Source organism: Carica papaya, chromosome 3 (assembly GCF_054855325.1).
Source record: "Carica papaya isolate Zhongbai chromosome 3, ASM5485532v1, whole genome shotgun sequence".
NCBI lineage: Eukaryota > Viridiplantae > Streptophyta > Magnoliopsida > Brassicales > Caricaceae > Carica > Carica papaya.
Window position 1 is genome coordinate 35,787,686 of NC_142311.1, and position 23,939 is coordinate 35,811,624.

Here is a 23,939-nt window from a genome sequence, read left to right on the forward strand (position 1 = left end):
GACCAAAACTCTCAAAACCTTTGGAAAAGTACAGATCAACTTAATTTGACATCCATAAGAAACTAACATCCAAGTAACCTAGGGTCCAGTTAGTCTAAAATCTGAATAACTTAAGAATTGGATCACCTGATATTTGATTACCCAAATAATGCGACAAACATGAAACATGAAAATATCACTAATTATATGTGAATTTCACACTTCCCGTACCAAAAAATCATTGCCTAACTGGAAAAAAGTGTCAGGACTCCAAACCATGCTTTTTCATAGTATACGGTTTCAGTCATAACTTCTCAAGAAAAAAAAAAAGTTTCACTAATAAGAGGAGGTTTCAGTAGAACTCCAGCCACAACACATTACAAAAACATAATCATGTCCCGCCAAAAGTGTACATAGCTGGCAAAAAGTTAAAATTCTATATACCGAGTCTCAAGCCATTTCCACAGGGGTAGAATACAACAAATAGATCAATCACCTCCAACTTGCCTCTTCCATGTGTCTTCCACAATCAACTCGTCAACTCCCCAGTCCTCATAACTGAATTCATTCATTATATAACAAATTTAATTGACAGATGAAAACTTCAGCAGAGGCAAGGCACTAAAGAAATAAATTCCTGAATTCTCTTTGCAGAATATGTCAAAGTAGCAAAAGAAGTGAAAATTATCAGGGAAGGATCATTTCTGCTAAACAGAAAAATGAGGTCTCACCTTCCATCAGGTAGATAGCGTCGGATGGTAAAGGGTATCTTCCGTTCACGAAGCTCCTTCATGGCAATCTGACAATCAAAATAAAAGGGCTCAAAACCTGTGTAGCATCAATCACAAGGAAAAATGGAGAGTAAAACAAAACAAAAACAGAGAAAATATAACTGTAATGGAACCCACAAGCATCATAAGCATGTCATAGTGAATTCGCTGGAGGGGCTAAAAGTGGGTGTTGGAAAGCATTAAGTGGATCACACACTTTTGTTTTTGAGATAGAGCAAATTGCAAATTGTGCTCATGGGAACTGAGGTAAGAATTGAGGAGCTGCCCCAGGTGTTTGGATGTAAAGTATTTTCCTTCCCCAATAAATCCCCTGGGCTGTTTCTTGGGTCTAAGAGTGAGAAGAGGTGTCTTTTGGGAGCCCATAGTGAGTAAAATGGAGAAAAAGCTTGCAGGTAAGGGGGCACCAAGCCAAACAAGTTTGTGAGTAGTTTGTACTTGGCTCAAACATAGCTTGTTTGAGTTTAGTCAAACTCAAACTCGAGCCAGGATTCAAAACTGAAAAAAGTTCATTTATCTAAGCAAGCTTAAACTTAAGCCTGGAAGTATTTGGTCCAAAGTTCTGGAATGTACATTTATCTATTATGAAATTAAATATATCTTATTATCTGTATTAAGAAATGGTTATGTTTTAGTTGCATAGTAAATTCATTTGTAAAAAATTTAAACAAAAAGATAAAATGATAAATGAGTTATCAAGCGTATTGAACTCAATTTTATATAATTGAAGCTTGCTTAGGAACAGCTTTTTATTGACCTTTTCTCTGACCGAACTCAAACTCTCCTTTCAATAAACTAGTTGAAGTTTTTAGAGAAAATAAACTTTTAATTTTTTATTCCTTATTTTGTTTATATTTAGAAGATATATATAGATTAGTTATCCTTATTCTATTTGAACTCTAATTATAAGATATAATTATACTATTAGAACTTTAAATAATATAGTGTTCTACTCAATATAAAATCTTTATCAACACTAGCCAACCTCGAGCCAAAGAAAAAAGAGTCAAATCGAGCTTCACCCAAGCTCGAGCCTGAAAATATTTGAAAAAAGTAATCAAATACTTGTGTATGCTGCTCCACCTGACTCGTTACCACCCCTACTTGCAAGTTCGAAAATTACATCCACTTAAAAGGTTGCAGGCTAACCCTAATCAAGAGTGTTGCCTAATCTGCGCATCTATTTCATGTCCTTTTTCACCATTGAATGTGGCTAACAAAATGAAAAATTTGCAAAGCAAATTCTTGCAAGTGCCAGTGAATGGCAGCCAAGATATCATTCAGTCGCCTAGGAGTTTTTCAATAGGCTTTCTTTAATGGGGGTCTTGGAATCTAGTATTTGGTTTACTTCTGACCAAGTTCTCCTTGCTAAATGACAACAAAGTTTTTTCCTAGAGAGGCTCTGTTATGGAAGATCCTTAATGCTAAGTTTGGGCTCTTGACATATGACTGGATTACAAAAATTCATAGGAAGGCCCTGAGCTGTAGTATGTGGAGGTGGATCTGGAGGAACTATGCTGCTATTGTTGACGATATTAAGTTCCAGGTGAGGCACAGGAAACATGTTTGGAGGAACCTTTGGTGCGACAATAGTTCATTGAAAATAGTTTTCCAAAGCGTTTGGAGGAACCTTCAGGAGTGAACGCCTAGTGGAGTATTCCTCTCCTTAGGAACCTAAACGATTTGGAGATTAGTGTTTGGAATTCCTTTCAACAGTTATTGGCGGCAACATGCATTCATATGATGGATTAGTCTTTTTGAGAGTTGTCGAAAGATGGTATACTCACCATTAAATCTTTCTATAGGCATATCCAAGAACCTAAAATTTGGACGCCTTTCTGTGAAAACAAATATGGAAGACAAAGGCAACTCCCAGTCATAAAATATAGATTTATCAGTGAGAAGTGAACCTTTTCAGAAAGAAAAGCAAGACTGTATCATATACAAAAGTTTGTCCTCTAGGTCAACATATATGTATGTCTGCTCGTGAAGCACAAGGAGTAGTTGACTAGAATATGACGGGATATAATAAGAACAGCTTTCAAGAATGAAAGAAAGAAAAGAGTGTTGATTTTGATTGACCAAAAGCCTACGTTATATAGGAAGATAGAACGAACATATTCATAGTTTAGCATCGAATATGAAAAATCATAATTCTAAGAGCAGGCTCCCAATTGAAGTGATCCTTTTCTAATTTTTTTCCAGTTCCAGTGAAAGGCATAAATGGAGATTCATCAGACACATGGAATTAACACAAGGCTTCATCCATCTTTGTAATTTGATATAATCCATCAAAAGCTTACTGATAGGTAAAGTAGGAGAATGTTCAGTTTAAGTTCCTCCATTACAACTAATTCGTGAAACCTAATTTAATCACCAAAGGATAAACAAAGAAAACCTTAGCGGCTGGCAGTTACAAATGTACTAGGACAAAATGCACATGGGCACATCAGTGACAGGAAGTTTGCCACAAGTATTAAATGGACTTGATAAATGAGCTTGTACATTAATGTGCATGCTAGAGTAGAAAAGACAACAAATCAAAAGAGAAAAGGTTCCTATTGCTCAGCATGAGTCTTAGAAGAATCTTACCTCAAGAGGATCAGTCTCACCCTCCAACTCAACCATGACAGGAGCATTCATGCTGTACAACCAGGAATTATGGTATTAATCCAATTTGAAAGGGCATTAAAAATGGAATCTTGCTCATAATAGTTACAAAAGAAACCTGATCTGTAAAGCTCGGGTACCCAAGATTCTGGCACGCTCATATTTAGTCATATATTTTGACGTTTTACGAGGTCGTTCTTTGGGCACTGCCTCTTCTTTTTCATCAGTTTCAACAGTGTCACCAGGGACATCTTCATTATCCTTATTATCTATATCCTCTTCTGCACCTTCCTGTCCAAAATCCATTGCTAATGATTCATCAAAAGATAAAATAACTATAACCAATTTTTTTTTAGTTATCAACTTATACTCACTTCAATCTCAGGCTCTGGTGGCTCATCCTCATATCTGAAGCAACAATAAAGGAACTTCAATCAAGTTCTTGAGCCAACAAGGGGAAAGAGTCCCAACAATTATAGCAAAAAATTAAATGCCTTCTTCTTGATAATGAAATATGAAAAATATTTTCCAGTTATGAAAATGAAAATCCATAAGTCACTACTAACTACATGAAAATTATAGAGGTGGCATGTGCTGAAGTGGCAGAGGAATAAAAACCAACAAAACTTAGGTTGTGGCATGGATAATTATTGAGCTAAATATAACACAAATCAAATATTACGGAGTTGACAATGCAGGCACCTAATGCCCACAGAACAACTATAAAGCAGAAGAAGCAAATCCAATATCCTTCATAATATTTGGCTCATGCATAACCATTCTGAGGTAATAACATCCTGGTAAATTCAGCCTAGCACAAACCAGATTCCTTCAATGCATCAACAATTAGTATTCTGTATTACTTCTGTTAAAAACAGAGGTCAAACAATTATATCAAAAGCTAAAGCAAATTAGTTAATCTAGTATTTATTTATATCCTTGACACGCTCTCTTCTGTCTAACCAGATTTTCAAGTTTAGCACGTGTACTGGATGGAAAATCCAAACATCAGGAAGCGCAAAAAGTGGATGAATGGACAGAGGCAGACGGAAAACCAAAAAACAAGAAAGACTAAGTAGTGTGCATTGTTAATGAGGGTACAGGGTTCCAAGGCTTGACTGGGCTATGCTTTTTATACATGTTAAATAACAGAGTTGAGCCAATTATTCCAAAAGACTAAGCTGATTGGAAGCTATTAGTTACAGTATATTCATAATAAGTTATAAGAATAACTGGAAATTCTCCACTTTAGGATACGCCAAAAGTTCAGTCTTTAACCTTTTTTTTTTTCCCTTTCAGTCGGATATAATTCTCATGTTGTATTGCAAAATTTACAAATCACCAGAGGCAAAACGGGAACATCTCATGGAGTAAGGTCAAGATTTTCAATGAAGCGAATAAATCTTTACGATCATAACGAAGTAAGAGTATGTTATGATCAAACCACTACACACCAGCAGTTCCAGCAGACAATCTACTATTTGCGGAAAGAAATTCAGATCCTTCCCTTAATTTCCCCATCAAGCAAACAGAAAACCAAATTCAAATTAACATTAAACTTCTCTCCCCCGAGCAAAACATCCTTGCGTTTGTACACAGCACACATGCATGACGCAACGAGATGAATACATATATTTGAGAGAGAGAGGGGGTACCCCATATCATCATTGTAGTCTTCGTCTGCCATTGTAGATTGCCGGTGATGCCTTCTCTCTGCTCTGCCTTACGCGCCCAAAACCCTAGCTGACAGGAAGCAATCAATTAAGGGAAAAGTGACAGAGCCCCCCGATGCTACTTCCCTGCGTGTACTTATATATACTTCGAAGGGCTTTATTGTAAATTCGGTCGTATTGTTTGTTTCTATTTTTTTTTTTAATTCTAATCCGTACCAATCACCGCTAACGAATTATAGAATTTAATTTTTTTTATTATACTTTCAATTATATATTTTTAATTGAAATACAATTTTCAATAAACAATTGGCATAATTTTTAATCAAAAAACGTTTTAATTGTAAAATTAAGGAAAATATAATATATATATATATTTATCTTTCACTATTCGATAAATTAGTATATTTTTAACAAGTTTAATTTAAATTTAATCAAATTTTTAGTTGAAGTTATTAGTAGAATTTTTAATTAAATGGTTTGTAAAATTTTAATTTTAATTGAATTTTCAACCAAAATAATTGTATTATTTAGTAAACATTTATTTAAATATTAAATTAATTATAAATTTTTTAATCAAGCAATTAATGAGATTTATTTTAAACGAGTTCGCTCGTGTGTAAAATGTTTTTATGATAATTTGATTAATTTAAATTTATATTTTTAAATAAAATAAATTGTTTAATAAATTGGAACTAGCTATTTATGTAACATTCAATAATTTTTTTATTTTTTTAAATATACTTAATTATTAATTTAATTTAATTTAATAAAAAAATAAATAAATAATTTGTTAATAATTAAATTGAAAATAATTTAAAAAAATAGGTAAAAATTTAGATTATATAAATATTTTTAAAAGAAAAATAAAAAATCGGTGGTCAAAATGTAATTTAAAAAAATTGTACAATATCAGATGTCCGATCAGTTGCTCCAACCAAGCAGAACGCGCCAGATGACAGAGGCGCTGACGCGGAGGGGAGTCACGTGGGCAATCTGCGAACGCGCGATTAAATAGTTGAGCTCTGTTCCCGCACGCACGAATAACTCAGATTGAAATCGCACACGGACAGCTCAGATTGACGTAAATTAATTTACGTCACATTCGTGCTATTGCATAATTTTATATTTTGATTAAAAAATTATATTAATGTTCATATTCAAATCTACATATTTATTTATAGTTAGTATATGTTATTCGACACATGAATTAAAAAATTTATATATATTATTTATTAAATATATAAAATTTAATAATAACAATTGCATAATTTTGAATGATAAATTATTTTTTTTAATTTTACAATTGCATTTTAATGTTATTACAAATGCAAAAACCAGCAGCGCGGTTCCGCGTTCGTTCCCGATGAGGAAAAATATTCATGCGGCTCCAAGAGGCGGGAGCGCATTTTAGCGCCAATTACAAAATCAAAATGGCGGGCGCAGAAACCCTTCTCTTCAAATTTTAAGCGCCCAACCATAGGAACCTCCTCCGTCAAATCCGCAATTCGGCTTGCAGAAATTAGAAAAGAGATTAACGAAAAAGGTTTCAAATCTCAGCATCCGGAATTGTTCTAAACTTCGATCGCGATGGACGTCTCGAGGAGAAAGGGCTTGAAGCGAAAACTAGAGCAAGATTTCCAGGAGGAGAGGCAAAATTGCAAGTTGGCCCTCATCGACCCCCAACCGGAGCACGATCGTCAAGGTCTGCTCCTCGAGATTCGCTCCCAGGTGGAAATTCTCGATTATACTTTCTCTTCTGACCAGGATGATCGCGCCGATGCTAAGCGCGCTGCTCATGCTCTCTCTGAGCTCGCCAAGAACGGTACGCCGCTCCTTCTTTATGCGGATCAGGATTGTAATACGTGCGCTTACTATGTCCATAAGCTGAACAACTTCTACTTACGTGTTTATACATATGCCTGTCTTGCAATTCTATTTCCAGGAGTAATCAAAATGATTGTATTTGGCCGTGTAGGTTTTACTGCCTCGGGTTGATCTAGTACTCATGTGAAATGGTCACTCGCGGTGTTCGCTTGAGTTTTAGTTGTCTTATTGGTTTTTCCATTCTCCGCTTTTAATGAACCGCGTTTGTTCGGTTTAGTTTTGTCGTAGTTTTTCGATGAACTCGTTGCATATGATATGTGATTCCGGTTATTTGAGCTGTTTTGGGGTCTAGGTGTGTTGATTTTGGTCATTTTGGCAGAGGACAACGCTGACCTGGTTGTCGACTGTGGAGCTGTGCCTCTGCTAGTGAGGCATCTTCAGGCGCCACCGCCTTCAAAAGCAGATGAAAATGGACCCAAACCTCTCGATCATGAGGTGGAGAAAGCATGTGCTTTTGCCCTTGGATTTCTCGCTGTAAAAGTAATTCCAATGATTCCTCACCATTTCAAAATTTTTCCATTAATTCTCTTTATGCTTAATGCCTTTTATTTTCTTTTATTTTAAGCTCTCTTCACTCTTTGTCTCTTGTTGTATTATCAACTGTTAAGTGTTTGTGCCAAGTATATACCCTACTAAAGTATTTTATTTATACGTCCACTTGTTGTTGCAACTCCTGCAGAAGATGTCAACCAACATCACTTGCTATCATATTTTCCCTTCCATTGCATCCGAAGCCACTAGCCTTATTGCCTCTATAGCTCGATATAATTTATGTTCATATTTTGTTGTAGCCGGAGCACCAACAACTTATAGTTGATGCTGGAGCTCTATCACACCTTGTGAACTTGTTGAAGAGACACAAGAATTGTGATAACCCCCGCACTGTCAGTGGTGTTATTAGAAGAGCTGCTGATGCAATCACTAACCTGGCTCATGAGAATGCTAGAATTAAAACTCGTGTCAGGTATACTTGTTTGTATGTTTGCTTTCTCTCATTGCTGTCACATCCTCATTTGATATGATCCAGTTTTTATCCTCAGAAATGAGGGTGGCATTCCACCTCTTGTTGAGCTGCTAGAGTTTGCTGATGTAAAAGTGCAGAGGGCAGCAGCAGGGGCCCTACGGACTCTTGCCTTTAAGAATGACGAAAACAAAATTCAGGTCAGGTTTCTTTCCGCTGGTCATATCTTTTAGTCACTTGAGCGTTATTGTTTACATGATAGAAAATTTGCAGATCATTGAAAGCAGTGCTCTGCCCACCCTTATACTGATGCTTCGGTCTGAGGATCCTCTTATACATTATGAAGCGGTGGGCTCTTGTCTAAACTTTTATGCCTTGGTTTGTGTCCACTTGGAGTTTTATTGCTTTCTTTAGCTGACTTCCAGAGGATTGTCAGATTGGCGTGATTGGGAACCTTGTTCACTCATCCCCAATTATAAAGAAAGAAGTTATTCTTGCTGGTGCCTTACAACCTGTTATTGGATTACTAAGGTATTGCTGGAATGCTTGATTTTCTATCAGGTGTCACTTTTTGCTTAGTGAGATTATAGTTTTGATACTCTATTGAAATTTGCTTCCGTTTCTTTCTCCAAACTCTATTAATGTCCTTAGTGCCAAACAGAAAAAGAAAGAGCAACTTGAAGACATAAAAAGCAAAGAATTTAGTTGTTTACATGCTGAAGCATTAATAACTTTGGTGACAGATCTTCGTGTTCAGAGACACAAAGAGAAGCAGCATTGCTAGTTGGACAATTTGCTGCTGCTGATTCGGATTGCAAGGTTGATATCTCTGTTCAATGTTGGATTTTTAGCTATCAGTACTCTGCTGTATTTTATTTGTTTCTTTTATACGTTATAAAAAGTGAGACTGCTGCAGGCGCACATTGCTCAAAGAGGAGCTATCCCGCCGTTAATTGAGATGCTTCAGTCTTCAGATACTCAGCTCAAAGAAATGTCAGCTTTTGCACTTGGGCGTTTAGCTCAGGTATTTATTTTGTATTACTATTATTATCTCTATGTTTATAATGGCTCTGGAAGACGCTACCTGCAATTTATGAGTGTAAAATTTTATTTAAATGTTCTTGGCAATTAGTTATTTGGTTTTCCAATAAAACATATTTAAGACGTTTAACTAAATTCTTTGATGATTGGGTGGTAACTTCAAATGTAGGAGACTGTTGCTTGTCTAATTCGCAAACATTAGGGTGTTTATTTAGATAGTTATCTGGGAATCATAGAAATCTTAACATCTGTTTGCTAATATTGCTTGATGCCAGGATGCACACAATCAAGCTGGCATTGCTCAGACTGGTGGTATAGGTCCGCTGCTCAGCCTTCTTGATTCGAGAAATAGTACTCTGCAACATAATGCTGCATTTGCTCTGTATGGTATAGCAGATAATGAGGTAAGTATTGCCGGAGCACTTTTTTCATTTGAGTCATCTAAGAGTGTAGTGAAGCTTATTTTAAGTTTTATGCAGGATAATGTTGCAGATCTTATCAAACTTGGAGGTGTCCAGAAACTTCTGGATGGAGAATTCATTGTTCAAGTATGCTTTAACTGCTTTCTGTATTTCATATATGGGGGTCTTGACTTTTACCAGCCTTTCATGCTGTTATTCTCCTCACCTATGCATTAATGAATTAATAATTTAGGTCCTTGTTTGCGTTGGGTTTCTATTTGGTTCTTATATTTAAAATGTAATTTCAGCCAACTAAAGATTGTGTGGCAAGGACTCTGAAGAGATTGGAGGATAAGATTCACGGACAAGTAAGTTGATTTATTTTTAGTTCTTTGCACTTTATTCTTTCAAGGTGCTTATTACACAAGCAGTGGCTCACCACAGCACAAATTCTTTTTCTGTTTTCTCGATAGGTGTTGAATTATCTCCTGTATCTGATGCGGGTTGCAGATAACACTGTTCAAAAGCAGGTTGCTTTGGCTCTTGCTCATCTTTGTGCCTCTTCTGATCGAAAAACTGTTTTTATTGATAACAAGGGTAGGAACGCATGAGCTGTCACTTATCCTTCAGTTTCTGGAAAAACCTTTGCTTTATTGTTCATTTGGCTCTCTATTTTCTTACCTGTTCGCTTTTAATGCATACCCTGTTCTTTTAGGATTGGATTTGCTGCTGGAGTTCCTCCAGTCTGCAAGCCTGAAGCAGCAGCAAGATGGTTCAGCAGCATTGTACAAGTTAGCTACCAAGACTATTTCACTGTCCCCCATGGATGCAGCTCCCCTATCACCAACCCCACAGGTACCCTTTTTAAGCATCTACATAGTTAAATTTTGGAGCATTTATATTTGTTTTAGTTTGGGGACCCAGCTGAAGTATATGATAGCAGGGAACATGGATATGCTGATGCACTGTATACTTCAGAGAGAGGAAAGGAAGATTTATCTCACTCATTAATGTAGATATTACATCCTTTACCTATGACTGGTAGTGAAAGTACTGTAGCAAGGAGACTTAAGAGTAAACATAGGATGTGCGCGAGTAGAGATAGACACAAAAAGACATGTAGATAAAAGAGTGGTTACATGTCCTCATCTATATGCTCCTTCAAGATGATGCTCCTGTTGGATTTAGCAGTCTTAGACCCTAAAGCTTGCAGATGATAATTTGGTTGTGCCTTTATAAGAAGTTCAGCAAATTGGTCCTTCCTAGAAGCATGCTTGACAAATAATTCAGCAGCTGAACTTCCTTACCAACGAAGTGTTAATCAAGAGCAAAATGCATCATCTGGCTACGGGAACTGGGTTTGCATAGAAATTGGCAATACTAACATTGTTAAAATAAACCTCAAGAGGTAGTAGAGGAGCCACTTGAGACCCAGCTAGTAATGATAGAATCTAAGATAACTAGGCAGTGAGGGATGTCACAGTAGGATGCTTTGGCTTAGTTGAAGAAGGGGTTATGTTATGCTGCTCCATGCGGTATGCTCAAGAGTTTTGAAATGTCTGTTTTTGATTATCAACTATGACAACATCCTGCTTGGGTCAACCTTTAATTACACATGATTTAAGTTGAATTATTATGTCCAGTTTGCCTTCATATATGGGACTCGGTTTATACGATCACATGACTTTTTCGCAGGTGTATTTGGGTGAGCAATATGTAAACAATCCTACGTTGTCTGATGTGACATTCCTTATTGAAGGTATGATATGGTTTCTCTATGATTTTATACAAATGACATACTTTGGTAAATGTGTATATATATTGTTTGTTATCACACTGGTGCGGAGTTTTGAAGCTTATTGGAAAAATCATTGGTTCTCATGGATCTTTTTACATAATCAGGCAAAAGGTTCTATGCCCACAGAATTTGTCTCCTAGCTTCATCAGATGCATTTCGTGCAATGTTCGATGGTGGATACAGGGTGAGCATTGCTTCAATGAGTTTTTGAATATTTTTCCTATGAGTTTACTCATTTATTACGTTATATGAAATTGTAGACACTTGGCATAGCATAACTTAAAATCATTAAAAAAAGTAGCTTAAAGAAGATTTTTCAGTAAGTAAAAAGTGGGTAACCTTTTTAATGCTAATTGTTTATTACTTACGTGGAGAAAACGAAAAATTGAATATCAGGAGAGGGATGCCAAAGATGTAGAAATTCCAAATATTAGATGGGATGTCTTTGAGCTGATGATGAGGTTGGTTTCAAATCCTCTTCATAATTTCTTGTCACACATGAGCAATTCTGCCATAACATTTCTTAACTTTAACGGGCTTTCCGTACCTCTAGATTCATATACACAGGATCTGTAGCTGTTAATGTTGATATTGCTCAAGATCTCCTGAGAGCTGCTGATCAATATCTGTTGGAGGGCCTTAAACGGCTATGCGAGAGTGCCATTTCAAAGGTATGCATCCCGGTTGGGGTTTTTTTTAACTAAGGGAGGCCAAGAAGTCAGTGTCTTTTGTTAACCTTGATATCTGCTTTTTAAAATAAATACTGATTTTTTTTTTTTTTTTAATAAATTTTTCTCAAGGATATCTCGGTTGAAAATGTATCACTCATGTATGAGTTATCAGAAGCCTATAATGCCGCGACATTAAGGGAATCGTGCACACTGTTTGTCCTGGAGCAATTCCAAAGGTTGTCTCAGAAGCCATGGTATGTTATTCCTGTGTATGATAATCAGATGTCTCTACAGCATTTAAAAGTTGAATACCATCAAAGACGAACCATATTGGCTTTTTCCTACTTGCATTTGCTCTACATTCCAAATCAATTTAATTCTATCCTGCTTCTACTAATTATGGTGCTCGTCAGTCCAGTTATGTTGATATAATTACATGCATCTGAAAGGTCGGGAGTCAATTTGTGATGACTCGCAGGTTTTCTCGATTTATGCAACGTATCATACCAGAGATTCGGAACTACTTAACAAATGCACTCGATCGGCCTGTATTACAGAACCAGACTCAGATGTAAATGATTTCACCGAGGCTGACTTCGATCTGGTGCTGCATGCTTGTACAGTGAACTTAGATAGTCGTCCATCAGCTAATTGGGATATTACCAAAAGGTTTTCTCTTTTTTTTTTTGGAAGTGGGAAGAGGTAGGGCTCCCGTGTATGGAATGCTGCTAACGTCTCATTTTTTCTTTTCAACTCGTCAGTTCTGTTGTAATTCAATTTTGTATGTAGAAATTCTCTTCCGATTTTACTTTGGTGCTACAAAAATTGTAGTGTCCTTCTAAGTGTATTTATTAATTTGGAAGCGGACCAGATTGAGATCGTGTCAGAAATTTCCTTCCGTTCGAATTGGACTGAATCGGCACCGACTAGTTCAAACTTGAGTTTTTCTGAAAATTATATTTTTTAATTGAATGATTATTTATTCAATACATTTATGTTAATTACATAACAAATAAAAAGTATAGCAGCGAAATCAATATGTCAGAAGTTAATATAATTTATTATATATTCTGTACGTGAGCTGCATATTAGTTTTGATTTGTAATTTTATCTAAAAGCAGCAATTTACGCTTTTGGGAACACTGAAAAAAGAAAAAGAAAAAGGGGGGGTTTATCTGCTTGATAGACCAGAAACGGAGAGACGAAAGAAAGCAGGAGCGAACCGCCATGGCTGTACAGCTTTCGAGCCTCTGGCTGCCTTCTCCCACAATCTCTGGTCGGTGCTGTAGCAAATCAGTGGCATCTTCCCCTACTCTTCTCTCGTCTGCAACCGCATCTCTCTCCTCCCCGTCTCCTACCGTTCAGGCAAGACTGATTGATTCTTTCTTCTTCATCCATTTTTTTTTTACTCATACGGCCGTGCAAGCACCCGTGTATGCTTTTTGCTCGCACTGTTCTCTCCGTTAATTGGTTCATGCTTCTTGATTGGGAGTGAGACTTGCGGGTTAGCTTTCACCTGTCTCTCACTTCTAGCATTACTGATTAAATTTTCTTGGGGGGGGGGGGGGGGGGGGGGGTGCATTCGAAGAGTGTAAAATCAAAAGGAGAGTTAAATTGAACGAATAATTTTATTGAAAATGTAAAGTTTGGTGCAGATTGTTGGTGGGAGAACCCCGAGTTGGAGTGGAAATGAAACTTCTAAATACGTGAATACGGTTGACGATCACCAAGGAGAGACTGAATGGACTGATCTGGAAGCCGATCTTTGCTACTGGACCAAAGCGTTGCGTCCTGTTCAAGTAATATTTAGTTATCAACTGAAATTTGTTCATCTGGAAAAGGTTTATTATTGCGGTAAAATGCTTACTTGGGATGCTGCTAATTGCGCAGTGGTATCCTGGGCATATTGCCAAAACCGAGAAGGAACTTAAAGAACAACTCAAGTTGATGGATGTGGTGATTGAAGTGCGTGATGCTAGAATTCCCATGTCCACTACACATCCTCAGGTTAAGATTTTTTTTTTTTTTAATTATTCCAATACCATTTACGTGCTTAAGTTATAAGATAAATTTTGACTTATGTCAGTTTTGATTTTCTTTCTGGCCCTTTTCATAAGATGAGTAGGAAGATTTTTTCTTTGTCCCACTGTTGTTGCCTGTTTGGAGCGTGAAGAGTTCCACAAATTCGTATTTTGTTCTTGATCAGTGACTTCTAGAGATTTTAATAAATGATATAAACTAAATCTCACTTAAAAGTTAAAACTTGGGATTGTTAAGATGACATGTGTAATGCCGTTGGAAAGAAACATAAGTACCAGCGTTACCGTTTTGAAATGTCTCTTTGCCCTAATCATTTTTGGATATAGAGATAACTCAGATTCTACCGAGTTTGACTCAATTCTTTTTGTACGAGCAGATGGGTTCATGGCTAGGAAATAGGAAAAGGATTCTAGTATTGAATAGAGAAGACATGATATCCAAAGCAGATAGAAATGCTTGGGCAACATATTTTGCTAGGCAGGGAACAAAAGTCATCTTCTCTAATGGGCAACTTGGAATGGTATTTACCTTATATTTTCTAGGTGTCCTTCTCCCTTCTCCCTGAAATGTATAGGAACAGATGATTAATCTTGATAAATCTTGTATGGCAAGTGCAGGGCACTATGAAGTTAGCTCGTTTAGCAAAGGCATTAGCAGCTGGTGTAAATGTCAAACGCAGAGCAAAAGGACTGCTTCCTCGTCCTGTGGGTTTCACTAAAAACTAAATCCAATTTTTAAGCTTCATTGTACATCTTATATCTTTCACTTTTCCTTTGCATTTTCTTGGTATTTTCTGCTCCCTCCTTTCTCAGACATTGGATCAAGTTACCGAATTTTAGTTTTTCCAGTGCTTAGTGCTGCTGAATATTGTTCAGCGTTGATTAATAGTATAGAATTTTATTATTTGAATCTTCTTTATCAAGATTCTCTCCGCTGCTGCCCATCTTCAGTGGTCTACAACAAATTATCTATATGGTTGACGATGTTTCTTTTATTACTATGCAGGTTCGTGCTGGAATTGTTGGGTATCCAAATGTTGGCAAGTCATCTTTGATCAACCGTTTACTGAAACGGAGAATGTGTGCAGCAGCTCCTAGGCCAGGTGTTACAAGAGAATTGAAGTATGTTAAGTTTAATTGTAAATTTTGCCCATTTGAAAGATTTTGGAGTTTTATTGCATTCGCAGTAAAATTTTCTCCCCCAAATTTTTCTAGTAATGATACTCAAAACTTTTTTTTTTTTAATATAATATGCCAATTAATAGAGCCATGTCTACTGTTATACATTTTTCCTCTGTAAAGGTGGGTTCGGTTTGGGAAGGATCTTGAGTTGCTTGATTCTCCTGGAATACTCCCCATGCGGATTAGTGATCAAGCAGCAGCAATAAAGCTTGCGATCTGTGATGACATTGGAGAGAGATCGTATGATTTCACCGATGTTGCTGCAATTCTTGTACAGATGCTGGAAAGGATTCCAGCAGTAGGTTTGTATTCTTTTAATGTTTCTTCTACTTCTGCTAATATAGCAACATTACTTGTTCCCACTTCCATCAGAGGGACATTTTCAGTTGTGAGGAAGTCTCGCATCCAATTGATACATACGTGATCTTTTCATTTGGCATCATGCGATGCTATTTATAGGTTTGTCTAAAGGAAAATATAATTCTTTGTGAGTCAGGATCCTTGTTCATGGTTCGGATTTAAGAAGGTACGAGTTTGGGTCTCAGGAAATTAAGGATAAAAAGGGGAAAATTATAAAAAAAGTAAATTAGTCTTTTGCATGTATTAATTAGGATTAGTGTTAGAGTAATGTTTTGAATGTATTTCCATAGCAGCCACCGCTGCATCATAAATGACCACTATTTCGGCTGGTGATTTGGGTGCTTTTATTGCTTAATAGTTTATAAAATGCTCAATTTTTTTGCTTGCAATTATGAAGGAAAATAATAAGAATAATTCCATCGGATTTCCCTCTCTGTTTCTCTTCTATTTCTCTCTTCTTCTCTCTTCTCTTTTCTTTCTTTCACAAGATCAGACAGCCATGTCAAAGGCTTCCGACATTGGGTTTAAGAGAAAGAAAGAGAGATAGGAGAAACAGAGAATTTAGGGAGAAAGAGACTGAAAGAAGAAAAATCCGTAAGAGAGAGAAAATGAGAGAGAATAGAATACTGAGAGAGAAGAAGAGGTTTCAGAGAGGAATAGATAGAAAATCAGAGAGAGAGAGAAATCTTAAGGATATTATGAAAGTTTACTCAAATAATTCATTTCATTCATTGGTGCCCCTACTTCGAACACATTAGATTATATACAAGAAAAGATGCATGAACAAGTTCATAGATAGCTAAACGTCCCAAAAGAGCCGAAGAGCTGCAGAGAAAAACCTTACATTCACCGAATGAATATGGAAAAGGAGGCAGTCGGTTAACCTAGGGTTTGAGAGGATTAAATACCCCTCTTACAATCAAGACACATGTCTCCCCCAGAATTCCCGTATGCATGTCACGTAGCCTATTTTTTAAACAGTATACCCTTTAGGATTTGGATTCCCTGCAGACATTTTTATTTTTTTCCTTCTGTTTCCCAACTGATCTAGTGTTTTCTTGCTCATTTTCTCCTGATTGCACTCGGATCCTTACATTGTGCCACATTATATTTCGAGATTTCTGCAGAACATTGTTAGGCTATTAAAATTTCTGCACTCATTATTGTGATGTCATGCATAGTAAACCTTATCGAAAGAGACATAAAAGACTTATGAATTAAGTTGTCGTAGAACATCGCTAGGCTTGGTCTCTTTTCATGTTTTTCAACCTCAACGTCTTATATTAAAGTAGACCAACAATCCCAATTCAACTTTGAATTTACGTGGTAATTGGATGAAATTTAAACTGAAGATCTTCCTCTTACTTCACCTACTAGTATCTAGATCTAATTTGCTTTTTTTGTTTCCTTCCAGGCAGAGGGGCCCTTCAAAATCGCTACAAGATTGATGTGGATGGTTACTGTGGTAAAACGTATGATTCCCATCAGGGTAGTCTGCATACCTTTCAATTAGATAACTACTTGAGAATAGGAAGTATGAAGGCCTTTCTAGGGAACGCTAAATTGAACATTATAGCACTTGGGTGGCATAAAGGAAGACAAAAACATTAAAATAAATCATCTTATGTGGGGAAGTCTCGGTTGTCTTTTGCTTTAGAAAGTTTGGGAGATTCATTCTGTGGAAGTTTTGCACTAATTGTTTCTATTGATTTTTTGTATTGCAGATTTGTCCAGAAAGTCGCCATTCAGTTGTTCAATGGGGACGCCCATCAAGCTGCATTTCGCATTCTGATGGATTTTCGAAAAGGGAAGTTTGGTTGTATCGCATTGGAGAGACCTCCCTGCTGATGCCGTTGGATGTGATACTGCACGAGGCAAATCTTTGATTTCTCGAGGCTGCCAAATCAAAAAAGGTTATGAAAATAGAACTTGGAAATCCTCAGATTGAAGGAAGATGCAAAAAGTCCATCAAGATGGGATGCCGTGAAAGAAGAGAACTCCATTAGAAATCATCAGATTGAAGGGACCTATTGCAGGTTGGTTCTGAAATACATTGAAGGCTCTTGAAGCTTGATTCGAACAGATAGTAAGTTTCCATCTCAGGGTTTATTCAACCATCTTATAGAGTTGTTTTCTCATGAGCAACCATAACTAGTGACAAGTAGGTGAAAATGTCTTGTACTTATTGCAGACTGTAAATTATTTCTCCAAGCAAAGAAGTATAGCAAAGCATCTTTCATTTTTTTAAAAGTGAAGCATATATTAGTCATTTCTTGGCCTTCTCTTGAAAATTTTGGATTGCCAGAAGGGTGAAAAACCAAGTAGGAGTTAACCCTTAAAGCTAAATTTTGCTGCTTTGTTCTCAATTTTTTAGTTTGATATTTATAAACTTTTTAAAACTATGAATTCAGTTTCTTAATGCACTCTAAAGGGTACGTTCAAAACACATTAATTTTATAGAATTCATTTAGAAATGTAGATTAATTTTTTAAAGCATGTATTTAATTTCAAATAATTCTTAGTGGGATTGGTCAGTTCTTTTAAATTTAAACAAAAATATAAACTTCAAGGTTAAATCTTTCACACTGCAATGGTGGGATTTAGTTGATAATGAATTAAATATGAATTTACAATCTCCAGATTTTTGAGGATCAATCTTTAAAATATTAAAATATTAAACAGGATCAGAGGAACAACCAATAGTCATGGCGATAGCCTCTATATATTTTTGCTTTTACACAGAAGGAAAACATCCAAACCATAAGGGCTAATTGCTAAAAGGCATGAAAAGCTGGAATACCTGAACAAAGACACACTATCAAACAATGATGAAACAAATACAACACAAAATCTACAGAGAATCTTGTCCAAGAAAAATCACCAAAGCCTGCTCTCTCTTCACCAACATTTCACTACTTGTCACTAAAAAGATTATATGTAACATCAACAAATTCTAATCTGACTGAATTTAAGCGAAAATGGGTTTTATTTTACACGGAGATGGTTTGCGTCCTCATCTTGCAGTTGTTGGAGCACAGGTGGAATCACCTTTACTCGACCAACTTTCCTTGATTCTACAGGCTTGGATTGGCCTTTCAATCTGCAGACCTTCGGTCGTCGCTTTGTCCAACTGACAACAGTATCTCTGAAATGTTCTCACATTTACTTGTAGCCTAAAATCCAGGCTAAACAAAAACGTCATCTCCAATCTGTTCAACTCTGCAGTCGTTACTCCTCCAACTCTCGCATAATATGCATTATTGAAAAATCTGCAAGGATCACGGAAAAAGACATCTTAATTCTACATCAGAAGGAACAATAAGCCAAAAACCTGAACAGAAAAACATAATATACATGATTGAAACCAATTCCTTGCTGACAAATCACTCCCTAAGTGTCTATAACGGTCATCTGCATGGTATAATTGAAGGCCTAAATCAAGTTCATCCATTCATTACCATCAGGAACTTCTAACTAAAAATATCCCTCAGTGACATAATGATTATCTGCATCATGGAATTAAGGGTCTAATCAAGTTCATATATACATTATCATCAGGAACTTCTAACGAAAAAAATGAAGCATATGTTTCTTTTTCTTCCCTGTCTAAAGTAAGCGAAATGTAAGATTAGTTGGGATAAATGCGAGAGAACTAAGTCAGAATACTTGCTAATAATTTGGCACAACTGCTCAAGTGTTTGAAAACACAATCTCATCTTGGCTAAACAAGAACAGCATGGGGGAAGCCTAAGGCTGAACTAGGACCGGCAAACTTGGCCTCTGACATAAAATTTGAGACTGGGTTTTGGGGGAAGATAAGGAAGAACAGTCTTGTCGTTGACACATGCAACCATATACACGGCATGCTAACTATCTCTTCATAAAATTATATGAAAGACTCAATCAGGTCAAACTCCTAGTTGAAAAGTCAGTAAAACAAGTTTGAATCACTAGAGTTCTAATATAAGTAACAAACACCTACAAGGAATTGGTACTTACGCATCATCAAAAACTTTGGCTGCTAACATCACACTTGTTATAAGAAGCCGGTGAATATTAAGGGAAGTGAGATGAACATCAGTTTGCTGAAGGAATCTATCCACATAGATTTGGGCAACAACAAAGCAGGAGGGACTGCAGCCAGAGTACTTGAAGATTCGATCAACATATTGCTGAATACTGATAGTTGGAGCTCTTAAACCATGAAATACAGTAGCAACATCTTGAATTTGCATCGTCTCAAGTAGCTTTTCATTTTTCTGGACACATCTCTCAAGTAATGAAGAAAGAAGAGATAAAATTCGTGGACTTCCTGAAACTCCTTTGCCCAACTCTTTAAGCCCTAAATCGGAGTATATGTCCGAATTCTCACTTTCAGAATCGAGTGCAAGGCTACCCATAATTATACTGCACTGCAAAAGGTAAAAACCAATAAGAAGTCCAGCATGAAAAAAAGCCACCAGTGCATTTTAGTTGGAGGAAGCTGGGATATATTATCAAGAACAAATCTGAAAAGGAGTATATTAACATATAAAAAGCAGTTCCGGTGATAAAGGAAAGTGTCTGAAATGTATTAAGATTCAATTTATTAGGACTTAAGTTGAAATTCACGACTTCTGTAACTTCTATATATTTCAACAATGTGATTGTTGATGGTGAAATATTGGTAAGCTATCAAATAAATTTTTGGCAATGTGGAAACTTTAATGCTTTTCACTACGGTCTAATTCTTGATCAAGTAGTTGCAATTAATAACCAGTCATCACTATCCAGATTCAGGCATCTAGAATATACGCACGTGAAGAAGAATATTATAAGATTATTTTGAGATAAATCTTATAATTGGTTAATAGGATCACATATGAGTTGACAAATTCTGTAATATAACCGGTTAATTTCAAATTTATGTCAAATATTATAAAAATGAAATCTAAAGTGCATTAGTTACATTTATAAAGTCTGCCTAGAGTATCTTATAATTACTCGGTGAAGAAAATGCACCTAGAACATAGCAAGGACATTATAGTTTATACTTGACACAATGAAATTATACACTATTACATTAACATCTAATGGATTGTGTACTTTATATGACATTATCACAAAAATAATAAACACTCGAATATTTTGGCAGTAATTAAGATTTCTTTCTCATGCACACACCGTATGGAGAGGTGTGTGATAATGTATACCATATAGTCGAACCATCGATTTATAGAGGACTCTGGCAGTAAAGCATCGATATATATGTTGTGTCATGCGATAAACAAGCAAAAAAATCAAGAGCGGAAAGGTAAATAGACAGAAAATTTACAAGACCCCATTTAGTTACATTGATCTACTCTCTCCAATGGAGATGAATTCGGATTCGTGTAGAGAGAAGAATCCAGATCTAATGTGAAAAATTCGGATTCTCTTAGAGAGAAGAATCCAGATCTAATGTGAAAAACTCTAAAATTAACAATGTGTTTCTCCTTCTCCTTCTCCCTCTCCCAAACCTGAATGCAGATACACCCAAGTCCCACAAAGTAACTTACATGTCAGCTTAGTGCTGCATGGAAAAACCCTATTATAACAATATAGAAGGTGTTAAATCTAGCCTCATACTGTTATAGCAGACACATGAACTTATATTCACCACTTCATGCCGAACCTAGTCTCGGTATCCGTCAACGCACATTATTTAAGAAATTCCGGAGAAATGGTTGACAGATCCAATCGGGACAAGGAATTGAAAGATGAAACTTCGAACTTTGCAGCATAAGAGAACTTCCCAACCCAGATACTAATCTTACAATTATTTATAACAGAGAAACATTAACCCAAAAAAGGTAGACTAAAACAACCAGCAAACCTCATAGAGAAAGGAATTCCATAAAATCAACAGAAAATGGGTATAGATAAACCTATTAGACAAGAATTGGTTTACCATGGGTTACTGAGAGTAGAGATCCGTAATTTAACAGGAAAAAGGGGCAAAACCCGTGAATGAAATCCAAGAGATAAAGAAAACCCAGGTTGGCAAATATAGAATGAAATTGCAACAGTGACAGAAAAGCGAGTAGAATGAAGACGACAGCTGGTATTGTCAAGAATGGAAGAAAACCCGTAAAGGAAAACGAATAGTAAAGCGAGTAACTTACAAGATTGTAGTCTGTTTCTTGGGGAAGTAGAGTGAAGATGAAGAGAGCAAATGGTTGTCTTCTCCTCTCTCTCGGTCGATTTGGTCTCTACATTTTCAGGCTCAGGGAGAGAGAGAGAGAGAGAGGAAGAAGGGCGCGTTTGTTTATGGCTGTGGGTAAAACTAACAGATCATTAGATGCAGGAACGAGCACTGTCGGTAGAGCAAACTCAACGTGGGTTTTTTGAATGGTTGTCTTCTTTGCAGGGAAAGTGAAGGAGGCGGCGTGGGTCCCATTCGCTTTTTTTTATTTATTTAAATAATGTTAATTAATTTTTTTTAAATAATTAAATATTATCAAGTACCGAATAATCTTCAATAATTATATTTCTTAATTTAAAATATATACAACGATTTTTTAATTTTTTTATATTAAAAAAATAATTAAATCTTCTTCTTATAATTTTATTTATATTTAATTAACTTTAAAATTACTTTTTTTTTAAATATTTTTAATTAATGACATCATATATGTCTCTTAATTCATAATATATATGACAATTAGTTAATTTTTATCTCTTTTTATATTAAAAAAATAATTAATTAATGTCCGTCTTGTAATTTTATTTATATTTAATTAACTGTGATTTTTTTTAAAGATAAATTTATAATTTTTTTAATTATTTTTAAATAATCTATATTTACATCAAATTTTATGTAATTATGAACATATATATTTAATTTTAAAAATCTATTATTTAAAAATTTAGTTTTTTCCAAATAAATGTTTAATAATTGACTTGTGGAGAATAAGGAAGTGATTAAAGACAGAGAGAGAGGAAAGGTGTGGCAGACTGGAATTATAAAGATTTGTTTGGTAAGGTGGACCTCCCATTTTAATTTTTTATTAAGCTATGTACAAATCATATACTTTCTAGACAGCAAATTATGCCTTAATAAATGCTATATATATATATATACATATATATATATATACACACACACACACACCCTACAATTACAAATCTACCAAACGAACCCCATTTATTTTCTTTACCCCTGCATATACATATTTTACTCTCTATCGTAACTTTATAATAAGATAAGTCGTTTATCTTATTAAATAAAATATTATATATATATATATGACTGTCAGTTTATAATATATTAATAAAATAATAATTTTTATTTTGATCCAATTGCTTAAATTTCTTTTTTTAAAAAAAAATTATTTAAGAGATTGAGATTTTAATTTATATATATAAAATTTTCGTGTGTATAAAAATTTAAAAGGAATGCTAAGAATTACTTTAATTTATAAATAAGTATATTTTTTTTATTTAAATTTAATTTTTGTTGATACATTTAGAAAATATAATATTATTGATAAAAATTCGTGGTTAATTTAATTTTTTTAAGATATTCATTTCAAAATAGTTTTTAGAGACAGAATTAAAATTTTCAAGTAACATTAAAATATTAATACAATATTCAAATCACGAAATAAAATCTGACTTCTAAAACCGATATAAATGTTTTTATATAATTTTCAAAATGGTATTCAAATTTTAGTACGATATATTATGTAACACTAACGACTCGAGACTATTTTGAAGATTACAAAATTACAGAGAAAAATCTGACTTTTAAAACTGATATAAATGTTTTTATATAATTTTTAGAATGGTATTCAAATTTTAGTACTATATAAAATGTAACACTAAATTGCGAGTCACCAATTTATGTGTGTGTGTGTATATATATATATATATATATATAATATTTGTCTTGGTAGAACTTTAGTAAGTTTTCAAAATAACAAAATGTAGAGTATGTTACATTATTTCCAATCCATCATTCTTATACTTGGCTTGTTTCAGAAGCATTTATATATCTCAAAAGTAGGTGTTATATGCTTATTCGTTAAGAAAGAAAGAAGAAGATTTTATTTTGAACTTCATAAAATCAACAAAAGTTAGTTCTTTACCTTCTGACTTGCACAGAAATAATTATAACATTAATAATTACAATTTGGGAATTTGCAATCTCATAAAAAGGAAGAAATAGTTATATATATATAATATATATATATATGTATCTACCAATCATGTATTTTCTAATTCTTTATCTTCCATTTTCAGAAGCAGTTGGAATCATCCATGAAAAAACGAACTGTGAAACCCACCAATCAAAATCTATATATTCACCGGCCAACATTCTTTTAATGCACTGTAGTTGATTGCTCCTATGTGGGTGAGTCCATGCAGGAAATCACTTCCATCTCCACTTTATCATATACACAAGCAAACCCAGTAACAAAAAGCCTAATATGAATAAGACAAATAAAAAGAATGTAGTAATATTCCTGCAGAATTTAAAGCCTCATATATATATATATATATATATATTTGTGTGTATGCCATTTTCAGTG

The 23,939-nt window shown here is 35.1% G+C and overlaps 4 protein-coding genes across 8 annotated transcripts; 2 read left to right on the top strand and 2 right to left on the bottom strand.

Moving 5' to 3' along the window:
• Positions 1 to 244: 244 nt before the first annotated feature.
• LOC110825160 (DNA-directed RNA polymerases II, IV and V subunit 6A-like) lies at positions 245 to 5,189 on the bottom strand. The gene is made up of 6 exons (XM_022055623.2): positions 5,033 to 5,189; positions 3,752 to 3,785; positions 3,496 to 3,668; positions 3,360 to 3,411; positions 711 to 778; positions 245 to 537 (listed from the first exon to the last, which is right to left on the bottom strand). The coding sequence occupies exons 1-6, from the start codon at positions 5,062 to 5,064 to the stop codon at positions 468 to 470; spliced, it is 429 nt and encodes a 142-aa protein (XP_021911315.2). The 5' UTR covers positions 5,065 to 5,189; the 3' UTR covers positions 245 to 467.
• A 1,203-nt stretch (positions 5,190 to 6,392) lies between these two features.
• LOC110825135 (ARM REPEAT PROTEIN INTERACTING WITH ABF2-like) lies at positions 6,393 to 12,705 on the top strand. Its single transcript, XM_022055599.2, has 19 exons — positions 6,393 to 6,872; positions 7,254 to 7,414; positions 7,726 to 7,898; positions 7,975 to 8,095; positions 8,169 to 8,243; positions 8,332 to 8,426; positions 8,639 to 8,714; positions 8,812 to 8,919; positions 9,212 to 9,340; positions 9,416 to 9,484; positions 9,646 to 9,705; positions 9,811 to 9,934; positions 10,053 to 10,192; positions 11,033 to 11,096; positions 11,240 to 11,319; positions 11,532 to 11,596; positions 11,689 to 11,806; positions 11,936 to 12,060; positions 12,285 to 12,705. Exons 1-19 carry the CDS (start codon positions 6,638 to 6,640, stop codon positions 12,379 to 12,381), a joined length of 2,115 nt encoding a protein of 704 aa, XP_021911291.2. The 5' UTR covers positions 6,393 to 6,637; the 3' UTR covers positions 12,382 to 12,705.
• Positions 12,706 to 12,881: 176 nt separating this feature from the next.
• Positions 12,882 to 17,637, top strand: EMB3129 (GTP-binding family protein). 3 transcript variants are annotated; one of them, XM_088216921.1, is made up of 9 exons: positions 12,882 to 13,171; positions 13,462 to 13,605; positions 13,697 to 13,813; positions 14,223 to 14,366; positions 14,464 to 14,550; positions 14,852 to 14,967; positions 15,148 to 15,329; positions 16,802 to 16,876; positions 17,112 to 17,637. In XM_088216921.1, the coding sequence occupies exons 1-9, from the start codon at positions 13,034 to 13,036 to the stop codon at positions 17,177 to 17,179; spliced, it is 1,071 nt and encodes a 356-aa protein (XP_088073047.1). In that variant the 5' UTR covers positions 12,882 to 13,033; the 3' UTR covers positions 17,180 to 17,637. The 3 variants fall into 3 exon arrangements, with proteins under 3 accessions (XP_088073047.1, XP_021911307.2, XP_088073048.1); XM_022055615.2 differs by having other exon boundaries at positions 16,802 to 16,859; XM_088216922.1 differs by lacking the exons at positions 14,223 to 14,366; positions 14,464 to 14,550 and having other exon boundaries at positions 16,802 to 16,859.
• A 439-nt stretch (positions 17,638 to 18,076) lies between these two features.
• CYCP1;1 (cyclin p1;1) lies at positions 18,077 to 21,751 on the bottom strand. Of its 3 annotated transcripts, none has more exons than XM_022055590.2 (3): positions 21,531 to 21,751; positions 19,387 to 19,794; positions 18,077 to 18,656 (listed from the first exon to the last, which is right to left on the bottom strand). In XM_022055590.2, exons 2-3 carry the CDS (start codon positions 19,785 to 19,787, stop codon positions 18,401 to 18,403), a joined length of 657 nt encoding a protein of 218 aa, XP_021911282.1. In that variant the 5' UTR covers positions 19,788 to 19,794; positions 21,531 to 21,751; the 3' UTR covers positions 18,077 to 18,400. The 3 variants fall into 3 exon arrangements, with proteins under 3 accessions (XP_021911282.1, XP_021911274.1, XP_088073049.1); XM_022055582.2 differs by having other exon boundaries at positions 19,387 to 19,799; positions 21,531 to 21,750; XM_088216923.1 differs by lacking the exon at positions 21,531 to 21,751 and adding an exon at positions 21,317 to 21,456 and having other exon boundaries at positions 19,387 to 19,799.
• Positions 21,752 to 23,939: the final 2,188 nt, after the last annotated feature.